Here is an 18,419-nt window from a genome sequence, read left to right as displayed (position 1 = left end):
TAAAGTAATTCAAGACCTGAAAGACTGAATGGAAAGTCTAAAGGCACAAAATTCTTGGCACAGTGATAGTCACTGGTACCTTCCATTATGCTGGTACTGTGTTACTTTACCTTCTATTTATACAAATTCCGGATGGGCAGTTTTCTCCCCAGACGCTGACTTATTATTTGGGCAAAATATGGAGGAGAAAAAAATTATTAATTTAAATGTAATTTTCTACATGTTTCTATCTTGTAGTATAAGCAAAGATATTATAGTCCTCACTAGCTTATCAGAAAAAAAATGGATTCCCATGCTCAATTACATGAAAGAAAAAAATGCAATATAACAAGGGAAAATGTAGATGAAAGCTCAGAATTAATGTCACTATGCAGACAGCCTTCTACCACAAGACACATATTACCCTAAATCATTCCCACACTCATCATGCAAAACCTCCTCTGCCCTGTGTGTCTCTTGAAGGTGATTCATGCACTCATGAGCAAATCCTATTCCAATGGCCAACACCCTACAGCTCCATGTCCTCTCTCTAGACCCAAAATTTCTGATGAGGAATCCATCAATATTAATATCTCCCTCCCACCAACTATCTCTCTCTTTTGTGGCTTGACATGGGAAGGCCTAAAGATGAAATGTCATACAATGTTCTGGAAAGTGAAAGCAACTGGAAAGGACTTTTGTCTAACCCATGGTTAGAGTTTTTCCAAAGTAGTGCTGCTTATGGACCAACAATTCAGAGTCTCAGACAAAGTTTTCTTTCTGTTTTTTCTTCCACTGCTTTCTCTACATCACTCAAAAATGAACAGAATTTGGAACTCAAGCTCTCTTCCAATGAACAATTATTTCTGGGCCAAAATTCACTGTGTTTGGCTCTCTCTTATCTTAGAGTCAATTGCTTATTCCCCATGTATGTCCACCTGAATTCACCAGCAATGCTCAAATTCCAATTTAGGATAGGCAGCAATCAACTCTATCTCTACTGTAATACAGAAAGATGAGGTAGTAAGATGTATTGCAAAATAAAGACTTGGGATAGCACCAGGAGGTCAACTCCATAAGGCCAAGAATTTTTATCTCTTTTATTCTTTGCTGAAGCACCAGCCCCTAAGGCACTGCCCTTAATATTCCTTTGCAAATGAAAGAATGAGTGCTGCTCCTGTATAGCAAACCACTCGTGGGAAAAATACTGCTATTCTAGCTCCTCACTGCAAAACCATTTAACCCAGGCATATGGGGCAAAGGAACATAGGCGCAAGATCTGACCACATAGTTGACTTCCCAGTCTTCTCTAAGAAGAAGGCAAGACTACGGAGGGTTCCTTGCTAGGGTTTTAGTTCATTTCAGAAAGTGAACAGGCTCCTTCCCTGCCTGAGCCAGGCTGGAGACTGCCTCCTGCTGAATGAGGTTTGTGCAACTTCTCTCAAAGTGCTGATTCATAAGCCTTGAACATTGCAGAGCTTTCAAGAATCCAGTGAAAGTCACAGCTCTCCCAGAAAGAAAAAGTGTGCACAGACGACCAATACTGTGAGAAATAGAAAGTTTAGTGGTCTGTTTTCAGAATATAGTATTTAGCCTTAATTGGGATGAAGATTCAATGGTAGCCATTTTAATTATAGCTCTTCCCTTTGCCTGCCCCAAATTTAAAATTAGTTAATCACACAGATTGTAATCCCAGGTTTCTCCCATCAGGGATAAAAGCAGGTGGACTGCCCACCCAAGTGCACTTACTAGCCAGGGCACACCCTTCTGGCAGAAGTAAAGTTTGCTTTGCTCATCCACTTCCAAGCATGTGTTTGATTTTGGGCGGCAGCTTGGTATTTCTAACAATATACTTTGTACAGTATTTCAAGTGATTTGAAGAGACCCCTGAAGCCCCACAATTTAACACTAATGGTAAAATTTGAAACAAAACTACCTACAAAACAGGGAGTTAATTTCTTTCTTATTAAAGAAATGTTCAAATGTGCACAAAAACTAAGAGAAATGTTTAATGGCCTCATGCACCCAGAAACTAACAACACCCTGCTATGCTGGTTTCATCATTCATCTCGACTTTCAAATTTAAATTTTGACTAGAATATTTAAAATAAATCTGCAATAACTTGCAATTTTATCTCTAAATACTATAATAGCTAACCAACTGACCAAGACTTTGCTTTACTTTTTTTAGCATAAGCATTAAACCATTATTATATCAAAAAATTATTAACAATTTCTTTTTTCTTTTTTTGTTGCAGTTGGACACAATACCTTTATTTATTTATTTTTATGTGGTGCTGAGGATCGAACCCAGTGCCTCATACGGGTGAGGTGAGCACTCTACCACTGAGCCCCAGCCCCAGCCCCAGCCCAACACTTTCTGAATATCATCAGATAGCCAAACTGATTTAGGTTTTTCCTAATTGCCTCAGAAATATGTTTTTGTCAGTTTTTTGAATCTGGATCCAAGGCCAGACATTTAATTAGACTGATGTATTTTCTAAGGTAAGAATTAATTTTTACTGTGTGATTAGAAGCCACATCAGTTGGTTATTTTATGAAGGAAAATATAGATAAAGTAAGGAAAACATATGTCTGAGCAAAGACAGGGATTGAGTTAAAGTATCAAAAAATTTTAAAATTTGGACCTTTCTAGAATTCTCATTTTATTGCTTTATATCTTAAAGATACTTTAGATAAGAGTCTAATCTTGAGTCCAATGGCCAGGTAAAACTATGTACCCAGTAGATCAGATTGAGCATTTCTTATCAGAATCTAATGGCAGATAAATTATATGTAGCTTACCTAGCATTTGTTTTTCTCTCTCTTCTTTAGCTAGGATAAGAAAATATCAAATTAAATAGAAAATCCAAAGCCCTCAATAATATCCTTGCTTGCTCTGTGGGGACCATGCCTGACCTCTTAGGCTCCCATTCACCTTTTGATATATCAACCCTTGAATATAATGTGTTTACCTGCTGTCCTCTTTGTGTATCCAGCGTTGATGATTATCATCAGATTTCTTCTCCACCAAAACCACTTCGGTACCTGAATGGAGGTCGGAGCTTTGTAACCCCAAAACAAGCTGAGGAGCAGCATGGCTTATAATTTGCCCATCTCTGTATTCAAACTGCTGACGGGAAACCTTCTGCAATTTGGCTTGCTTTGGAGAATGGCTGAGATAAAGAAAACTCCCATCAGTGTAGGAAAATGTCCCAAGCATTTGATGCACCAGAGATGGTAAGTTGCACTGGTGAGAACCCCACTATGAGTCGTGTTAACTGTACCATGGTGCACATCCCACAGAACAAAAGCAACGTTAGCACTGCACTTCTAAGCAGACGCAAAAAAACAGAATTCTGAGTTTATTTTGTAACAGAAATAAATATTTGTCCAAGGAAACACATAAGAAATTCATCAACAAAGAGAAAAAAGTTCAGTTGAAGAAGCAATTTAGTTAAAGAGGAAAAACTGAAAATCAGATAAGAGGTAGGAGAAGGAGGAGCATGTAGAATGAAAACAGTGAAACAAAGGAGTTCTGTTCAAATTATGATCATTTCCATTCACTATCTATAGTCTCCATGCCTTTCAGTTTTCCCTGACAATTCACAGGATATCATAATGGAAAATAATGATATATTAATAAATCAGTCTAAAGGGGTCTCTTAAGGATCTCAAAGCATTAAGCAGACTTGTTAAACATGTTAAATATCAAAATGCTGGCAATTAAATTAATCTAAAGAAATCTATGAAGCCCCTACTATGTGCATGATTAAGTACTGTTAAAAGTGCCCAAGCTGTTGCATATTCCAGTAACTGCTTATAATGTTAAAAATGTCTAAGGATTATGGAATAATAAAAAGTACTATTGTTTTCTGTAATTTCATTGAGTGGTAACCAGAAAAAAAAATTTAAAAAGAAGAAACTGCATTTTACTACACACTTATTCACAAACTCACCCCCTCACTCATTCAACAAATATATAGGCCCTATGTTGGAGGCAAAGTTGGATGTTTAGTAGAAAAGACACCATGATGACCAAGAAATATATTACACTGCACAAAATGAATTTAAGGGGAAAGAAACTTTCCACAAACATTCATATGAGTAGTCTCATAAAAAAATGTAAGACAAAAATGTGCATGTTGGTAGAAAGAGAGGCTAACAGCAGTGAAAACACTCAGGAATGTACTTGCCTCAAAGTGAGAGAACCCAAGACTGGGAAGAATCCTCTAACAAGAATCCTTTGCAACTTTTTACCTGTGTTTCTTTTGTGGTTCCACATTTTCAAAGAGTTCTTTCATTTTCTTTGGAAGACTGACATCCTCATCAAAGTCCTGCGAAGTATTCTGCCAGGCATACCTGAGAAGTGTGTGACAAGCTTCCATTCGGAGGTGGGCTCTTGCATGTGAATCTCTATCAAGGTTCAAAAGTAAAAACAAGTCTAAGAATTCTGATTTGTGATCAGAGAATTTTCTCTGAGGAGTAATTAATCATAGCCTGATCCACTATAGTTGATCAACCATAGGATATTGGGGGAATCTATAAATTACATTTCCATCCTACTGCTAGAAATTTGCATCTTACTAATTTATAATTTAAATCTTTTAATATAAGGCAATAAATAAAATCCTTCATTCACATAATAAACAACATTCATCTTTCTTATATTTATGAAGAAAACGTGGGACCATGTGTATATTTCAAAATGTAGGAAGATAAGACTACTCAGCAGTTTGAGAAATTCATAATGGGACATCTCCTGCCTGCCCTGTAAGTGGGTCATAATTCTGTCTGGAACAGTGGAGTCTAGATTTCTGGGTTCTATGAAGTTTATTCAATAGACTGTGTTAAGAAATTTTAATTAAATTTTTCTCCCCAAAGAAAAAATATAGAAAGACTCAAATTGCATCTGTACAATAGAGAGACTAATACACTGAAACACTAGAATAAATAGTCAGACTTTGAATAATTGAGCCAAACTTCCAACTTCAGACAACGATATGAATGGGAGCAGTAGCCACTGTACAGATCCATATATATTAAGTTCCAGGCCGCTGTTGAGAGCACATTTGCTCTGAGTAGGATCATAGCAATAAGAGGGATACTCAGCTGAAAGCAGGGAAAACACACAGGCAAAGCAGCAAACATATTTCATCCCTCTAAATATGCACATGTGTAAATAAAGTTCTCTGGGGCAGACTGTGATCACCAAGGTGCTGGTGATAATTTGATGTAACTACAAGCATTATCAAGTTACCAAAATCTTCAGGGACAATTCCTGTGCTAGCAGAGCTGACTGTACACTTTTCAATTGTAACAGCAACACTGCATGTAAATATGAAACTGGAGGGTAATAATGACTGCCCGCCTCATTCAGAACTGCAGTGCAAGCTTCCCAAAGCAAAATCTTCCTAACAGTTGAACAACAACAGTGCCATCTTGCGTTAGAAAGGAAAAACACAGCTTTCCCATCAACTCCATTTCTTGGAGCAAGGGAAAAAAGTCATTCTTAGTTTTAACAAAGTTAGCAAGGTGCAGACAAGATTCTTCCTCTACATCCAGATATTGAATTTTCTTATTTGGAATTTATATACAAGACCTTGAGCTTCTGAAAGTGAAGTATAGTCAAATCAATTTAGGAACAGTCATTTTTATATTCACCTTTTTAAAATTAATTAATTCATTTGTTCATTCATTCATAAAGCTAGCCATTTATTCTTCATTCCTTTAACCAATATTTGTTAAATGTTTATAATATTCAAGCACATAATTCTAAGAGTTGGAGATATAGTGATGAACACAATAGCCAAGTTCTCGAGTTCATGGTGCTTGTATTCAAGTGGAAAAAAGAGAGACAATAGGTAAATGCTTAAGTAAACAAAGTAAGTGCCATAAGTGGATAAAATGAAATATTGCAAAGGAAATTCCCTGTTGTTTTAAGTTGAGACCTATACAATGGAAAGTCTCCAGCTACCTACTAATCTAGAGAGAGCACTGTAAGCAGAGAAAAGAACAAATGGAAAGTTTTGAATCAAGAATGAGTCTGTCCATTTGTGTAATGAAAGACAAAAGGTGTTACAGACAGGAAGTAAGTGATTGGAAAGGTAGTACCAGATGAGGAGGGCAAGGCCTATTCCTGTAATTTGGTGAAGAATTGAGACTATTCCCCCAAGTTCTGTTCCAAAAGGTTTTTTTCCCCACCCCACAAAGCATCAATGCAGAGGTTAGTGTTCCCAGAGTTTCTTTTCCATTGCACTTCTTGTTATTTTTACCAGACATTGTACACAAACCAACAATAAAAAGGTTCCTTGTAGAATCATGTTCTCTCCTCTCACCTAATAGATAGACCTCCTTAAATCATCCCAATTTTCAAATATGCAAAAAAATCTCCAAACAAACGTATTTAAGGAATTCTGGGGGAAATCTCACAATGACTTACTAAAGTAAGTTAAAAGAGCTAGTGAAAGTTAGCCTGGAAGAAAGATAATCCAGTGAACTGATGAATAAGAACATAAAGGCTGTCAAACAGAAGATGGAAGAGCATAGACCATGAAAGAGATGAAGCCATGGGATGGAGGTGACCTAAATAGTTGATTATTTAAACATTAGAATAGTGAGTTTCCTGCTACTGCGTGTGTTCAAGAAGAGGCTGTAGCAAAACAGTCTGCTTGGAATGATCAGGAGAGGTCAGCATTGTGTTCTGAATGGACTCAATCACTTTTCACCGCAAAGACTTCATGTATATGAAATCTTGATTCTGAACATTGAAAATCTTTTAGTCAAAGATGTTTCTTTGTTTTTTCTTTATTTTTTTTAGTGCAGATTAATAAATCAGAGGCTAGATAAAACGTTCTTTTTTTTCTTTTGTACTTGCCACAGGGAACTTAAATTGTTATGTGTTATCCGCACAAAGCTAGCACCCCAGTGGTTCACTATGATCTCTAGAATCTAAATGGCATTGCCCTGTAGGGCCAGTCTAGAAGGAACTAAGCAACCTGCCTCCCAGGTTGAACAGTTCTGACAATGGTAGCCACAAAAATGGTTCCAGTCACCCTCTCAGCTGAGAGGAGTTTTTTTTAGGAGTACTGAGGATTTAGGGCACTGAGAAGGATGAATGCCAAGACACACTGGTATGTCAGCCATGATCCCAGTCTTCCCCATTGGATATAATTTTTATGTACCAGTTTGCATTGTTAAGGGCCTTTGCAATGGTTAATAACAGGTCTTCCACCTCATTTTCTATTCAGAGGATGCATTCTTTAGAAGAAAAATGAAAGGGAATGTTAGGGAAGTCTGTGGTCAATTCCCTAACTATTGTGGATGATGCTCTATAGGACAAATTATTCTTTGAAAAATGCCTTCTGGTGCTTTTGTTAATGTCATGATAGGAACAAATGAATCACTCATCAAAATCAGGAAATGTTGTTCCTAAAATGGAAGTAATACTCTTACAATTCATAGGAATAGTCTTTTAAAAACAGTTTGTAACAGTGATAATTAATTTTCACAATTACTGCAATGGTAATTGATGAAGTATTTTTGGTTTTATAATTTGGACTCAGACATTCCTTTGTTCATTTGTTAAATGATAATTAAAGTCTATTACTATGCTCTTCACAGAGCACATGTGACAGAATCCTTTCCTTCAATGAATTCCCTAGTTGGTGGGGGAGGGTGACCAACAGGGTAGGAACTGATAAGCCCATTGCTACAGATAATCATTGCTGTGATTGATCTCATTGATTAAGGGTCATTCTACAGATGAATATGAGGCAAGTAAATGCACTTTGGGTGAAAAGAAATTAACACATGGCTCAGAGACCTGCAACAGAACATAAATGGAATGTGCCACATTCGGGCGACACCTTTTTGCTATGCAGCTAGAGCTTGGCGTTCATGTGGCAGGAAGAAAAGCGAAGGAAGTATGCATGGGTCGCAAAAGATGGTCAATAACAGGCATGGGCGAGGGTAGGAAGAGCTTAGGATTCCAGATCAATTTTTTTTTTTTTGTCTATCTGCAATAGGTAGCCATTGAAAAACTATGAAAAATATTATGTATTAGAAAGATAATTGACCACAGATTGCATGTAAGGGTGAGTTGGAAGGAGACATTATGGAGATAGAGGTCAATCAGAAAGATGTTTCAATGAGTCCAATGATAAATGTATATTAACATGAGTGTAACTTGAACATATGTTAGGGAAGAAACTTAATTGTTCCTAAAGTCAAAGTTGATGGATATAAAACAAGAATTCCTTAAATAAATGTCCATAATGCTAAAATTCTAGTCCTTAAAATATAGTAACATTGTAACAATATTACTGAAAGTAGATCATTCTGATGGTTGAACAATGAAATTCTCGCTCCATGCTTTTGTCAGAAAACGAATTAAATACAAGCTCTTCACCAGATCTCACTTTCACTAACTTGGCATGGGTTCCCTGCATGGGCTCTGTGCTTTTATCAGGCTAATGAACTGAGTTCAAAACAGCAGCCTGGTAGTTTTTCTGGCTACACTGATTACTTACAAGATTTCTTTGGAAGCATCAGCTCTTGTTGAAGCGTCAGTTGGCATTTGCTTTTCTTCTGTTTCTTCAACTTGCTTCTCTTCTCCAAAAATTGCTATGGGTTTTTGCACAGCAAGCTTGCCTCCAGCCACAATATCGCTTTGGACTTCTAAAACAAGAGCTGAGCAGAAATGCACAAATTTCAAGGACACATTAGTTATGATCACAGAGCACCAGGAATTTGAAAACACATACTAACATGCAAATACAAAAAAATTCCAGCCATTTGTTCTAATCATAGGTTGCTTTTAAACTATGAATTTGAATTTCATTTAATTCAATGTTAGTAGATTTTTCCCTCTCAAGATATTACTATTCAAAAGTACCTAAAATAGGTCTTTCAAAAATGTGTTAATTATTCTATATTCTAATTCCGAAAATTGGCTACAGTATTTAGATACATGTCTCTAGATCATTCTCTGTGTTTCAAACTCATCAGTGAAAATCCTAATGCCTTGAAAGACACATGCAAAGCTTTACTTCATAATTTTTGATACATGTGATAGGGCTAATGTCTTCAATTATATTATTTTCTTATCCCTTTTTTCTTTCTGTATATAAAGTAAGGATTGCAGGGGAATTAGAGATGCTACAATGGGGAAGCAAAAGTCCAAAGATAGTTTTGGACATTCAAACAGCATACTGCTACAAGACAATAGCCATGTAAGTCAGGATGATACAACCATGATTTTTGTGATTTTTCCAAAAGTCTTTTGCTCCTATTTAGCATGTAAAGGATTTAACCTGGAGAGAAAAAAAAAACAACAAAAAAACACCATTTATGGGCCTGAGAGAATTAGAGGCAAAAGACAGAAAAAACATAAAATCACAGGGAATCCTGCCTCTCCTTATAGGCTTCACTTTGAGTACCTTAGTTGTCTGTGGAAACATTGAGGACACTGCCCATTGTTCAGTACACTGTGACAGGGTCACCTCTTGAGCTATTCTTATCACTCCAATCTGAGGCACAGTCACATGAACCTGGATCTAGTTTCTGGGAGGTGTACCTAAGACATAGTATTTGCTTAGAGTCTTCCTGGGGAGCTTTCCAGAAGGAGTCACCAAACAGGAATGAGCTGTCTCTGTAACAGTTTGTAGACATGACTACTGAGTCACTGCAAGGCTTCAGAGGGCCAGAATGAACAAAGGAAAGCCTACATCAGGAAAGAGGTACCACCCACCCAAAGCATCTCTGGGCCAAAACAATGGAACCCAAGTTGCCCCAGCCATAGACTTCAGCAGGGAGCAAGACAATCTACATGCCAAGTTCTTTCCTGTCATCCTGGAGAGGAACTAAAGTGAGGATATGGAGACTGAGAAACCAGAAAGCCCTCCCTAAAGAGACTAATTAAATCAATTGATGGATCAACATTTACACCGGAGTGGACATTTAATTTTTTCTTGATGGAAATGTATGAGGCTCAGATCTGTTAAAGACATATAAAGAGATTATGTGCTTTTTGAGATACAAATTGTAGTATGAAAAAATATGCAACCCTGTTAAATATAAAAATTAGTCTAAAGAGCTAAATAGCAAGATGAACAGTTGAAATATAATCTGTGCAAAATTTTTATTTTAATATAAAACAATATCAAACATTTTATTTTGGCAGAATATAAAAAGATAAAATAATTTCATAGTTTAGGGGTGTACTTGCCTAGGATGTACAAAGCCATGGATTTGATCCTCAGCTCCAACAAAAGAAAATAACAATAAGAGAAAGAAGAGGAATTCCAATGCTTACTTTCTTCCTTACGTGTGCTGCAGAAGGTTTGAATTTTGGAAATGTCAGATGCTAGGTTCCTGAGGAAGATTTGCTTCTTTTGCTGAGCAATAGACAGGTCAGGATTGATCCAATGTTCTCCACATGAAACATATACCTGTCAAAGAAAAGACTCGCTGATTCTGTACCAGTATTTGTAATAGCCCAAACTGGAAACAATCACAGAAATCAAAATACCATATAATAGTTGAATGGTCAAAAAATGGTGGTGTCATGGAATACTATTTAGTATTTAGAAAGTATAAACTGTCAACAAAAACAATTTTGATAATTTTCGAGAATTTTATATGGGGTGAGAAAAGTACTTCACACTATCTCTGCAACTTCTGTGGGTCTACAATAATTTAAATATTAAAATGTTTTACATACAATTTCTTAATAACAGAGGAAAAGTAAAAAGTGAAAGGTGGGCACCATTAAGGGTTGGCATACTGGGGCTACAGCATAAATCTGGCCTGCTGCTTGTTGTTGTAAATAGAGTTTTATTGGAATCCTGCTATGCCCATTCATTATAGGTTGTCCATGGCTGCTTTCATGCTACAGCTACAGAAGTGATATTTCCGTAGAGACCACATGGCCCACAAAGTTTAAGATTTTTACTTTCTGGCCCTTGGCAGAAAATTTCTTACAATTTCTGGTATAAGTGAATTTATAATATTAACACCAAAATGTTAATATGGATATTTCTGGATAGAGAGATTATGGATGAGACTTTTTCCTCTTTATTGTTATTGCATATATTTCTTAAATGTCCTTAAATGAATATATATATCTTTAAAAATGAAAAAAGATTATGATATATTGAAAAGACTCAGTATGAAGTAAGGGAAACCCAGTGCTGCCTTTTCTGATTATTACACACTCATCAGTACAAAGACTCTTTGTGTGAGGACCTAAGGAAACTTTAAAAATTCCTCTTCTTGAACATCACGTTTCTTGATAATATTATGAATACACTAAATCATACAACCACTCATGTTTCAATCTTTATGTTGATTACTCAGAGAGTGGCAGGTTAATATACAATCATCCTGGCTCCATTTTATCTTCCTTACACCCATACACGCTTTGCCCTGGTAACCTCATCTACACTTACCTTTAGACTAAATTTATCTTTTGTTACAGTATATTTTAATACAAGTTGCCTAAATTCTGTCTCAAAAAAAAAAAAAAAAACACAGTAAATAATCATGGCAGCATACACACATAAACATTAAAAACAAACTCTTTGAAGTGATGGCATTAGCATTTAAATTAAGATCTACTAAATTCCAAGAACACCCTATATGCTTCCTATGATATCGGTCATTGGTGACTGGGTTTAAGAGTCTCTCAAGGTTGCTTATCTTCAGAGTCTGAGGCAAGTTCTGACAATATTATGCAATCTTTGTTCTCAGTGTAAAGAATTTCAGGCATTAGTTAGGGCAGATTTTTGTTTTTGTTTTATTCCGAGCTGATGCCTTGAATTCAAAAATGGGAGAAAAGACTAGGTTGCTAAAGTCCTTCCGATTCTCAACTTTCTCTAACCTCCCAAATAGAGTGTATTAAAAACTGGATATAATATTTTCCTGAAAAATTGACATTATTTTTAAGAAATCATTAAACAACTATATTGCATATGCCTCAAAAAGAGTAAAGGATCTATTTCCTTAAAAGTCAGAGAGATAAATCACAAGTGGTCGATAATATGGCCTTCTCTGGTTTCTTCAGTTTTTAGTGGGGATAACAGAAGCCTCCATCTCAAAGGGTAGTAATGAACACTAAATGAACACACAGGAAGTTCTCAAAGATGCTAATTATTAGTATAACTTTATGATGGTTGCTGAGTTAGGATAATCCTGAGAGAAAATAACAATGCTAAGCATCTGAAGTCTTCCAATGAAGGCTGCTTTTCCTTTGGTGGCATTCATATAGTAACACTTTGTTTCAAATCCACTTGTTTACCAGTTCATCTCTTTGTAGGTCCTTTAGGGAAAAGATTTCCATGCCCTTTTCATTGAATAATCTCCGAGCTGCAGAAGGTAATTTTAAAATTTCAGTGCACCTGTAATAAAAAATATAAAAACTGACCTTGAACACAGAATGCTTCCAGCAATAGAGAGAGAAAATAAAAGAAATCAAGGTCTGGGTTGTGTTGACAACTCTGTCTGCAGGGCTGAGCTAGTTTAGAGCTAGGTTCTAGTGTAAGGGTAAAAGAAATTGAAGTTAAAGCGTAAAAGTTAAAGGGTAAAAGATCGGGTGTTGTAAAAGTTTCCAAGCTGCAAGGTCTGAGTTAGCTGTTAAGACAATGCTTAGAACCGCCCAGTAAACATTTCCCCTGATTGTCTGGTTGTTTAATAACTGAAGGGGTCTGTGTGGTTGCATGCAGGCATTGCAGGGCCTGGACCAATCAGTTTAAATGTAACCCCCTCCTTAGGAATGACCTATCACTCCAGCCTGACCTGTTCCCGCCAATGAATGAACCAATCATGTTTAGGAGTTGTTGTTCAATTTTCCTGCGCCTAATGATGATTTGTTCTGATGTATACAAAGCCCTCTGCCCTCCCCAAAAAGTATACTTAAGCAATGCTCAGCCCCTGCTCGGGGCTCTGGGCTGCTTTCCCTTCTTGAGTGGGCACGGAGCCCCAGCATGCTGGTTCAATAAATCCCCCTTCTGCCAATTGCATGAGTGGTCACTTGGTGGTCTCTTTCTCCGACGTTTCGCGGGACCCTTACACTAGAGTCATCATATCCTTTTTAGTCTTCATTTCCCCTATCCAAGTTGTGATGCTTGGGGGAAAGTCTTTAACCTTTCTCAGCCTAAATTTCTTATCTTCAGGATTGTTGTGAGGATTAAAAGTTGATTTGAAAAGTGCTCAGCACAGTGGCAGGCATGACCAACAAATAGGTAGACATATCCTTACTGACTTCATTCCTCAGTGGGCCCTACATCTTTTCATCTACGCCTCTGGTTCATGCTATTCCTTCTCTCTAAAACACCTTCCTTGACTTTTACTGTTGAAAGTTTGATCTTTCTCCAAGATTGCAAAAGGCACCATCAGTCACCAAGCAATCCCTTAGCTTTCTTCACTAGAAATGATCTCTTCTGCCGCAGTCTGGCTGGGCACAAATCAGGAGCCACTGAAGCAGGAACAAACTTTATTTCTGAACTCCACCAGCACACTCCACACACGCTCCCAGGAAAAATGCCAAATGCCACACCACGCGGCTCCTCCCCGACACACTACTCCAACGGGAAATCCCTCCTCCAGAAATCCCTCCTACCGCACTTCCCCAACCAATGGGAACTCTCTGGGAGTCCTGCGAGAGCTCCAAAGTAGCAGGCCAAGGCAGACAGCAGGGGTCTAATATCCAATTGAATGCAGATCTTAACATAATCATTATCATCTCAATAGCTTGCTGGCGTCACCTTTCAACCAAAAATGCCATGCTTCATTCCTACTTGGCTATGGCTCTCAGCACTCTTCAAAATAGAAATTTTTGACTTGGCTAAACACTAAATATTGATTTCTTTCCCTCTCAAACAAGAGCTGGGTATGCCCTGTGGGTATTGAAATAAATGGCACAAGTTCCCTGAAGAGCTACCTACCTAGTTAGCAACAGACTTATAGTGTGACATTGTAGCTGCCAGTGTACTGAAAGAACACAGAGGGAAAACAATGAATCTATGGAAGTGACATTTGAGTAGGACTTCAAAGGGTGAATAGGAGTTCATAAGCGGCTAAGCTACAGCTGAGTGTATGGACTGGAGGAGGGGCCAGATGAAACTGAAAAAGAAAACAGGAATTAATTTAAAACACTCAGGATCCTGGATAGTGTTGGGAAAAGTATAAACGGCAGCCATACCCCAGAGAAAAAACCCCAACATGGCGCCTAAGCACCTCTTCTTCCTACCTTCTTCTTTTCTGCAGTGGCGCGAAAAGTTCCCGCCCTTGTGAACTCTCCCGCCGGCGCCAATTTCAAATCTCGCTGGCGGGGAACCTTAGCCCCAATGAAAACTAATTCCTGGGCTCCGGAGCTGATATCTGAAAGAACTTGCCAATAAACGGATTGCCTGCCATTTATCTAAGCCCTACCATCTCCCCCTTAGTTCTATATAAGCACACAGCTTTTTGCAATAAAATTGGAATTCTCCCGGCGAAGTGTCTTTGCATGGGGAATTCTTTCAGATAGAACCTGGCTTCTATCTCAAACAGGAGGCCACAGGAGATATTAGAGAAAATGCATGTTATTATAGATTTGCCTTTTAGAAGGTTAACGGCCAGAAAGTTAGAAAATGGACCGGTAGTGGGAGAGGCTGGACCCTAGGTAGCCAGTTTATATTAGGGATAAAGAGGTAGGAATTATGGGGAAGGAGTAGAGTTAAGGAGAGTGATTCTGCATTTCCTAAGGATATTCCCGTGGTGACCCTACCTTTAGAAGGAGGAAAGTGAAAGGTTCTTGCTAAATATATTTGATGTTAGAATGTACTGTTTATAGCAAGTGAGTTAGCAGTATCTTCATGCTCATCAGTAAGACTCGGCTGAATAAAGAACATGTTTAAATTTTATTACCTTCATTGAGATGAAGCAATTAAGTACATAATTGGGCCCTTTTTAAAAATTTTGTTTTAATAAGTTATACATGACAGTAGAATGCATTTATGCACTTTGATATATCATACATAGATGGGATATAATCTCTCATTTTTCTGAGTGTACATGTTGCAGAATCATATTGGTCATACAGTCACATATATACATACAGTAATAATGTCTCTTTCATTCTGCTATTCTTCCTATCCCCATATCCCCTCCCCTCTCTTCACTTCCCTCTACCTAATCTAAGGTAATGCTATTCTTCCCTAGTGTCCCCTGCCTTATTGTGAATAGCATCCGCATATTAGAGAAAACATTCTAGGCCCTCTATTTTTTTGAGACTGCCTCAGAAGGAAATAAACCTGTGAGAATTAAGTCTTTATGTCCTGTGCCTTAATTCTGAAAGCTGATAGACCAGTGGAGACTGGGCCTTGTTCCTCATCCATAAGAGTTGGTGAGGTAGAAGGAGCAGAAGGGGACCACAAGAGCATCAAGTCAGGGTCACAAATCTCCACTCTTCTGTTTGGATGACAGCCAGAGACTCAACCCAATTCCTTCTAATTTCCTCCACATCAACATCTTTGCAGGTTCAAGCAGTTACAATATGGCCTAAGAAGAGCTACCAACATCACTTCTGCTCCCACTCATATTTTCCTAGGGGAACTGTTTAGAGTCTGGGATATCTTGTTTTAGGACAATGTTTGAGAGAATAGAAGGAATGGGTGGTTAGTGGATGTTTCCTTCTCTCTGTTGTGTAACCCTAATTAATGTTGAGTTTGGCATATGTGGGTGGGTTAAAGAGGATTGGGACAAAGAGTTTCACACTGTATTTAACTCTTCTGTCTACTTCACAAGCTAGCCAATATGAGTGGGAAAAGGAAAAGAAAATAACTGGATTTTAAGTTCCTGAAAAGGAATGTGGGCTCTGAAATCAGATTGTCTGCGCTCAAATTCTATCCCTCTCACATTCTGGCTGGGTAACCTTGAAAAAATTACTTAACTTCTTAGAGCTTCATTTGCTTCATTTGTAGTAAATGAAGGGCAAGGCTTTGCTGAAGGCTTCCAGCTAGTTAATAGCAAAGTAGGGCTTAATATTAAACCCCTTGTCCTTTGACCCAGTGGGTTTTCTAATACTACAGGTTGGGTGCAAGAAGCAGAAGGCATCAAGAAAAAGTTCTACGTCTGTTACTCTAATATGAGACATTTTACACTACAGATGGATACTATAGTACCTATCTCCTGAGGCTGTTTTACAGATAAATATTCTAACACTATAAAGCACCTGGCATGTGAAAAGTAATGCAGTGAGGAAGATGGCATACCCCATAATCCCAGCCACTGGGGTGACTGAGGTGGGAGGATCCCAAGTTCAATACCAGTACAGGCAGCTTAGCAAGACCTTTATAATTAACAATTTGTTTCTTATGTAGATACAAATGTACTTTTTGTTAATGTTGTACACAATAATTCAGGCATTTGAGTGGAAAATGCCTTTACATTTAGCATATTAAATATTTACCTCTCCAAAAGATGATGAAATTCAGTCTCATTTATTTCAGTCACAGAATTCTTAGTAACACAGATTTTCTCTTTCCTTTCAGGATTAACATTTCTGAAACAAATTATTCAAGATTTGATTGTATTAGCATTAAATTATTAATTATCTCTCATATGAAAAATTAGGAGGTCTTAATTTACCATGATTTACCTTAAAACAGTCTTATCTTTATTTCAAACAAAGAATTTCCACTAATACAATTAAATACTAAACTTCATACTACATATTAAATAATAACATGTTGTTTTATAAACAAGTATACTATGAGTATTATACATAAGAAAATTAATTTGCAATATTCTAGTCCTCTTCGACCATTTGACCCAGCTATCAAAGGACTTAAAATCAGCATACTATAGTGACGCAGCCACAACAATGTTTATAGTAGCTCAATTCACAATAGCTAGACTATGGAACAACCTAGGTGTCCCTCAATGGATGAATAGATAAAGAAAATGTGGTATATATACTCAATGGAATATTACTCAGCTTTAAAGAAGAGTGAAATTATGGCATTTGCCAGTAAATGGTTGGAGTTAGAGAATATCATGCTAAGCAAAATAAGCCAATCCCACAAAACCAAAGGCCAAATGTTTTCTCTAATATGCAAATGCTAATTCACAATAAGGCAGGGGGTACTAGGGAAGAATAGTGTCACCTTAGATTAGGTAGAGGGAAGTGATGGGAGGAGATAGAAGGGGATGTGGGATAGGAAAGATAGTAGGATGAAACAGACATTATTACTGTATTTATATATGTGACTGCATGACCAATATGATTACACAACATGCACACTCAGAAAAATGAGAGATTATATCCTATCTATGTATGGTATATCAAAGTGCATAAATGCATTCTATTGTCAAGTATAACTACTTAAAACAAATAAAAAATTTTTTAAATCCAATAAAATTGAACACTGTGAGATGTAAATTTGTCACCTTTGAAAAAAACACAGAGATTACATTAATTTTGTCTGTTTTATTCACATATGGTTCTATTATTAATTCAACCCTAAACTTTTGTGTGTTTTTTGCACTATTGTGGATTGAACTCAGAGTCTTATACATGCTAGACAAGTGCTCTACCTTTGAGCTATGCTCCCCAGTCCCAAACCGAAACATTTTTTTAAAAGAAAAATACTCATGATCACAAACGGTATTATTCGAATTTTCAAGTTAGAAAAACATTCTTTGCACTTTTAGAATCTCTTTATTAAATGAAATAATAGTGATCAAATGTAATGATTCATTCATTCAATCAATAAGCACTGACTTGAGGCTTACTGTAGCTCCCCCCCCCCTTTTTTTTTTTGGTTTAGGGATTGAACTCAGGGGCACTCAACTACTGAACCACATCCCCATCTCTATTTTTGTATTTTATTTAGAGACAGAGTCTGTACTGTAGGCCTTTGATAATACAATTAAAGTGAATCTGTAATACCTCGATTAGCTAGAATACACTGTTCCATAGCAGACAGCACACACACCATTCCTATTTCCATCTCACAGATTGAGGCATTGCAGGTAAGTGTGAAACAGAATGGTAGTTATGAGGCTGGGAGGAGGCCAGGACAACTGGTGCAACGGAGTGTACAACCAGCTACAAAAATCTCAGTGGGAAGCAATGCAATGTGGAGTTCAGGGTTAACATCTAGAAATGTCCAAACTTATCATCAGAATATGCTTCTTATTACGGAGATGGGAGGTGTTGGGCAGTGCGGGGTTTTGAAGTGGGACTGGGGGAAGTGTTGGTAAGAATTATAACTAGAGAAATATAGAGGGATTGTTTATAAAAGGCCTTAAAAGCTATAGTAAGGAGCTTGAGTAAGTTCAGAGATCACAACTTATTAACAATTATTATATGTACGTTGAAATGATTTGAAATATAAAGTTTACTATAGAGCTTTATATTGAGCCTTTCTTCTTATTATTCCTTAAAGTATCACTTA

General features: G+C 37.2%; 1 protein-coding gene across 6 annotated transcripts in view; it reads right to left on the bottom strand.

Moving 5' to 3' along the window:
- Dcdc1 (doublecortin domain containing 1) overlaps positions 1–18,419 on the bottom strand; it is a 486,421-nt gene that overhangs the window by 71,546 nt on the left and 396,456 nt on the right. For all 6 annotated transcript variants that reach the window (XM_058586488.1, XM_058586487.1, XM_046467509.2 and 3 more), the window contains 6 exons: positions 16,430–16,522; positions 12,278–12,377; positions 10,295–10,430; positions 8,511–8,670; positions 4,240–4,395; positions 2,955–3,155 (listed from right to left, as the gene is read on the bottom strand). In XM_058586488.1, the coding sequence (XP_058442471.1) occupies positions 2,955–3,155; positions 4,240–4,395; positions 8,511–8,670; positions 10,295–10,430; positions 12,278–12,377; positions 16,430–16,522 (846 nt within the window). The remainder of the gene's footprint in view (positions 1–2,954; positions 3,156–4,239; positions 4,396–8,510; positions 8,671–10,294; positions 10,431–12,277; positions 12,378–16,429; positions 16,523–18,419) is intronic.

This window comes from Marmota monax, unplaced genomic scaffold (genome assembly GCF_021218885.2).
Source record: "Marmota monax isolate L192 unplaced genomic scaffold, Marmota_monax_Labrador192_F-V1.1 WCK01_AAM20220418_F8-fsc00135, whole genome shotgun sequence".
Classification (NCBI taxonomy): domain Eukaryota; kingdom Metazoa; phylum Chordata; class Mammalia; order Rodentia; family Sciuridae; genus Marmota; species Marmota monax.
Note: the sequence above shows the minus strand (reverse complement) of the source record. Positions and strands in the feature narration are given on the sequence as shown.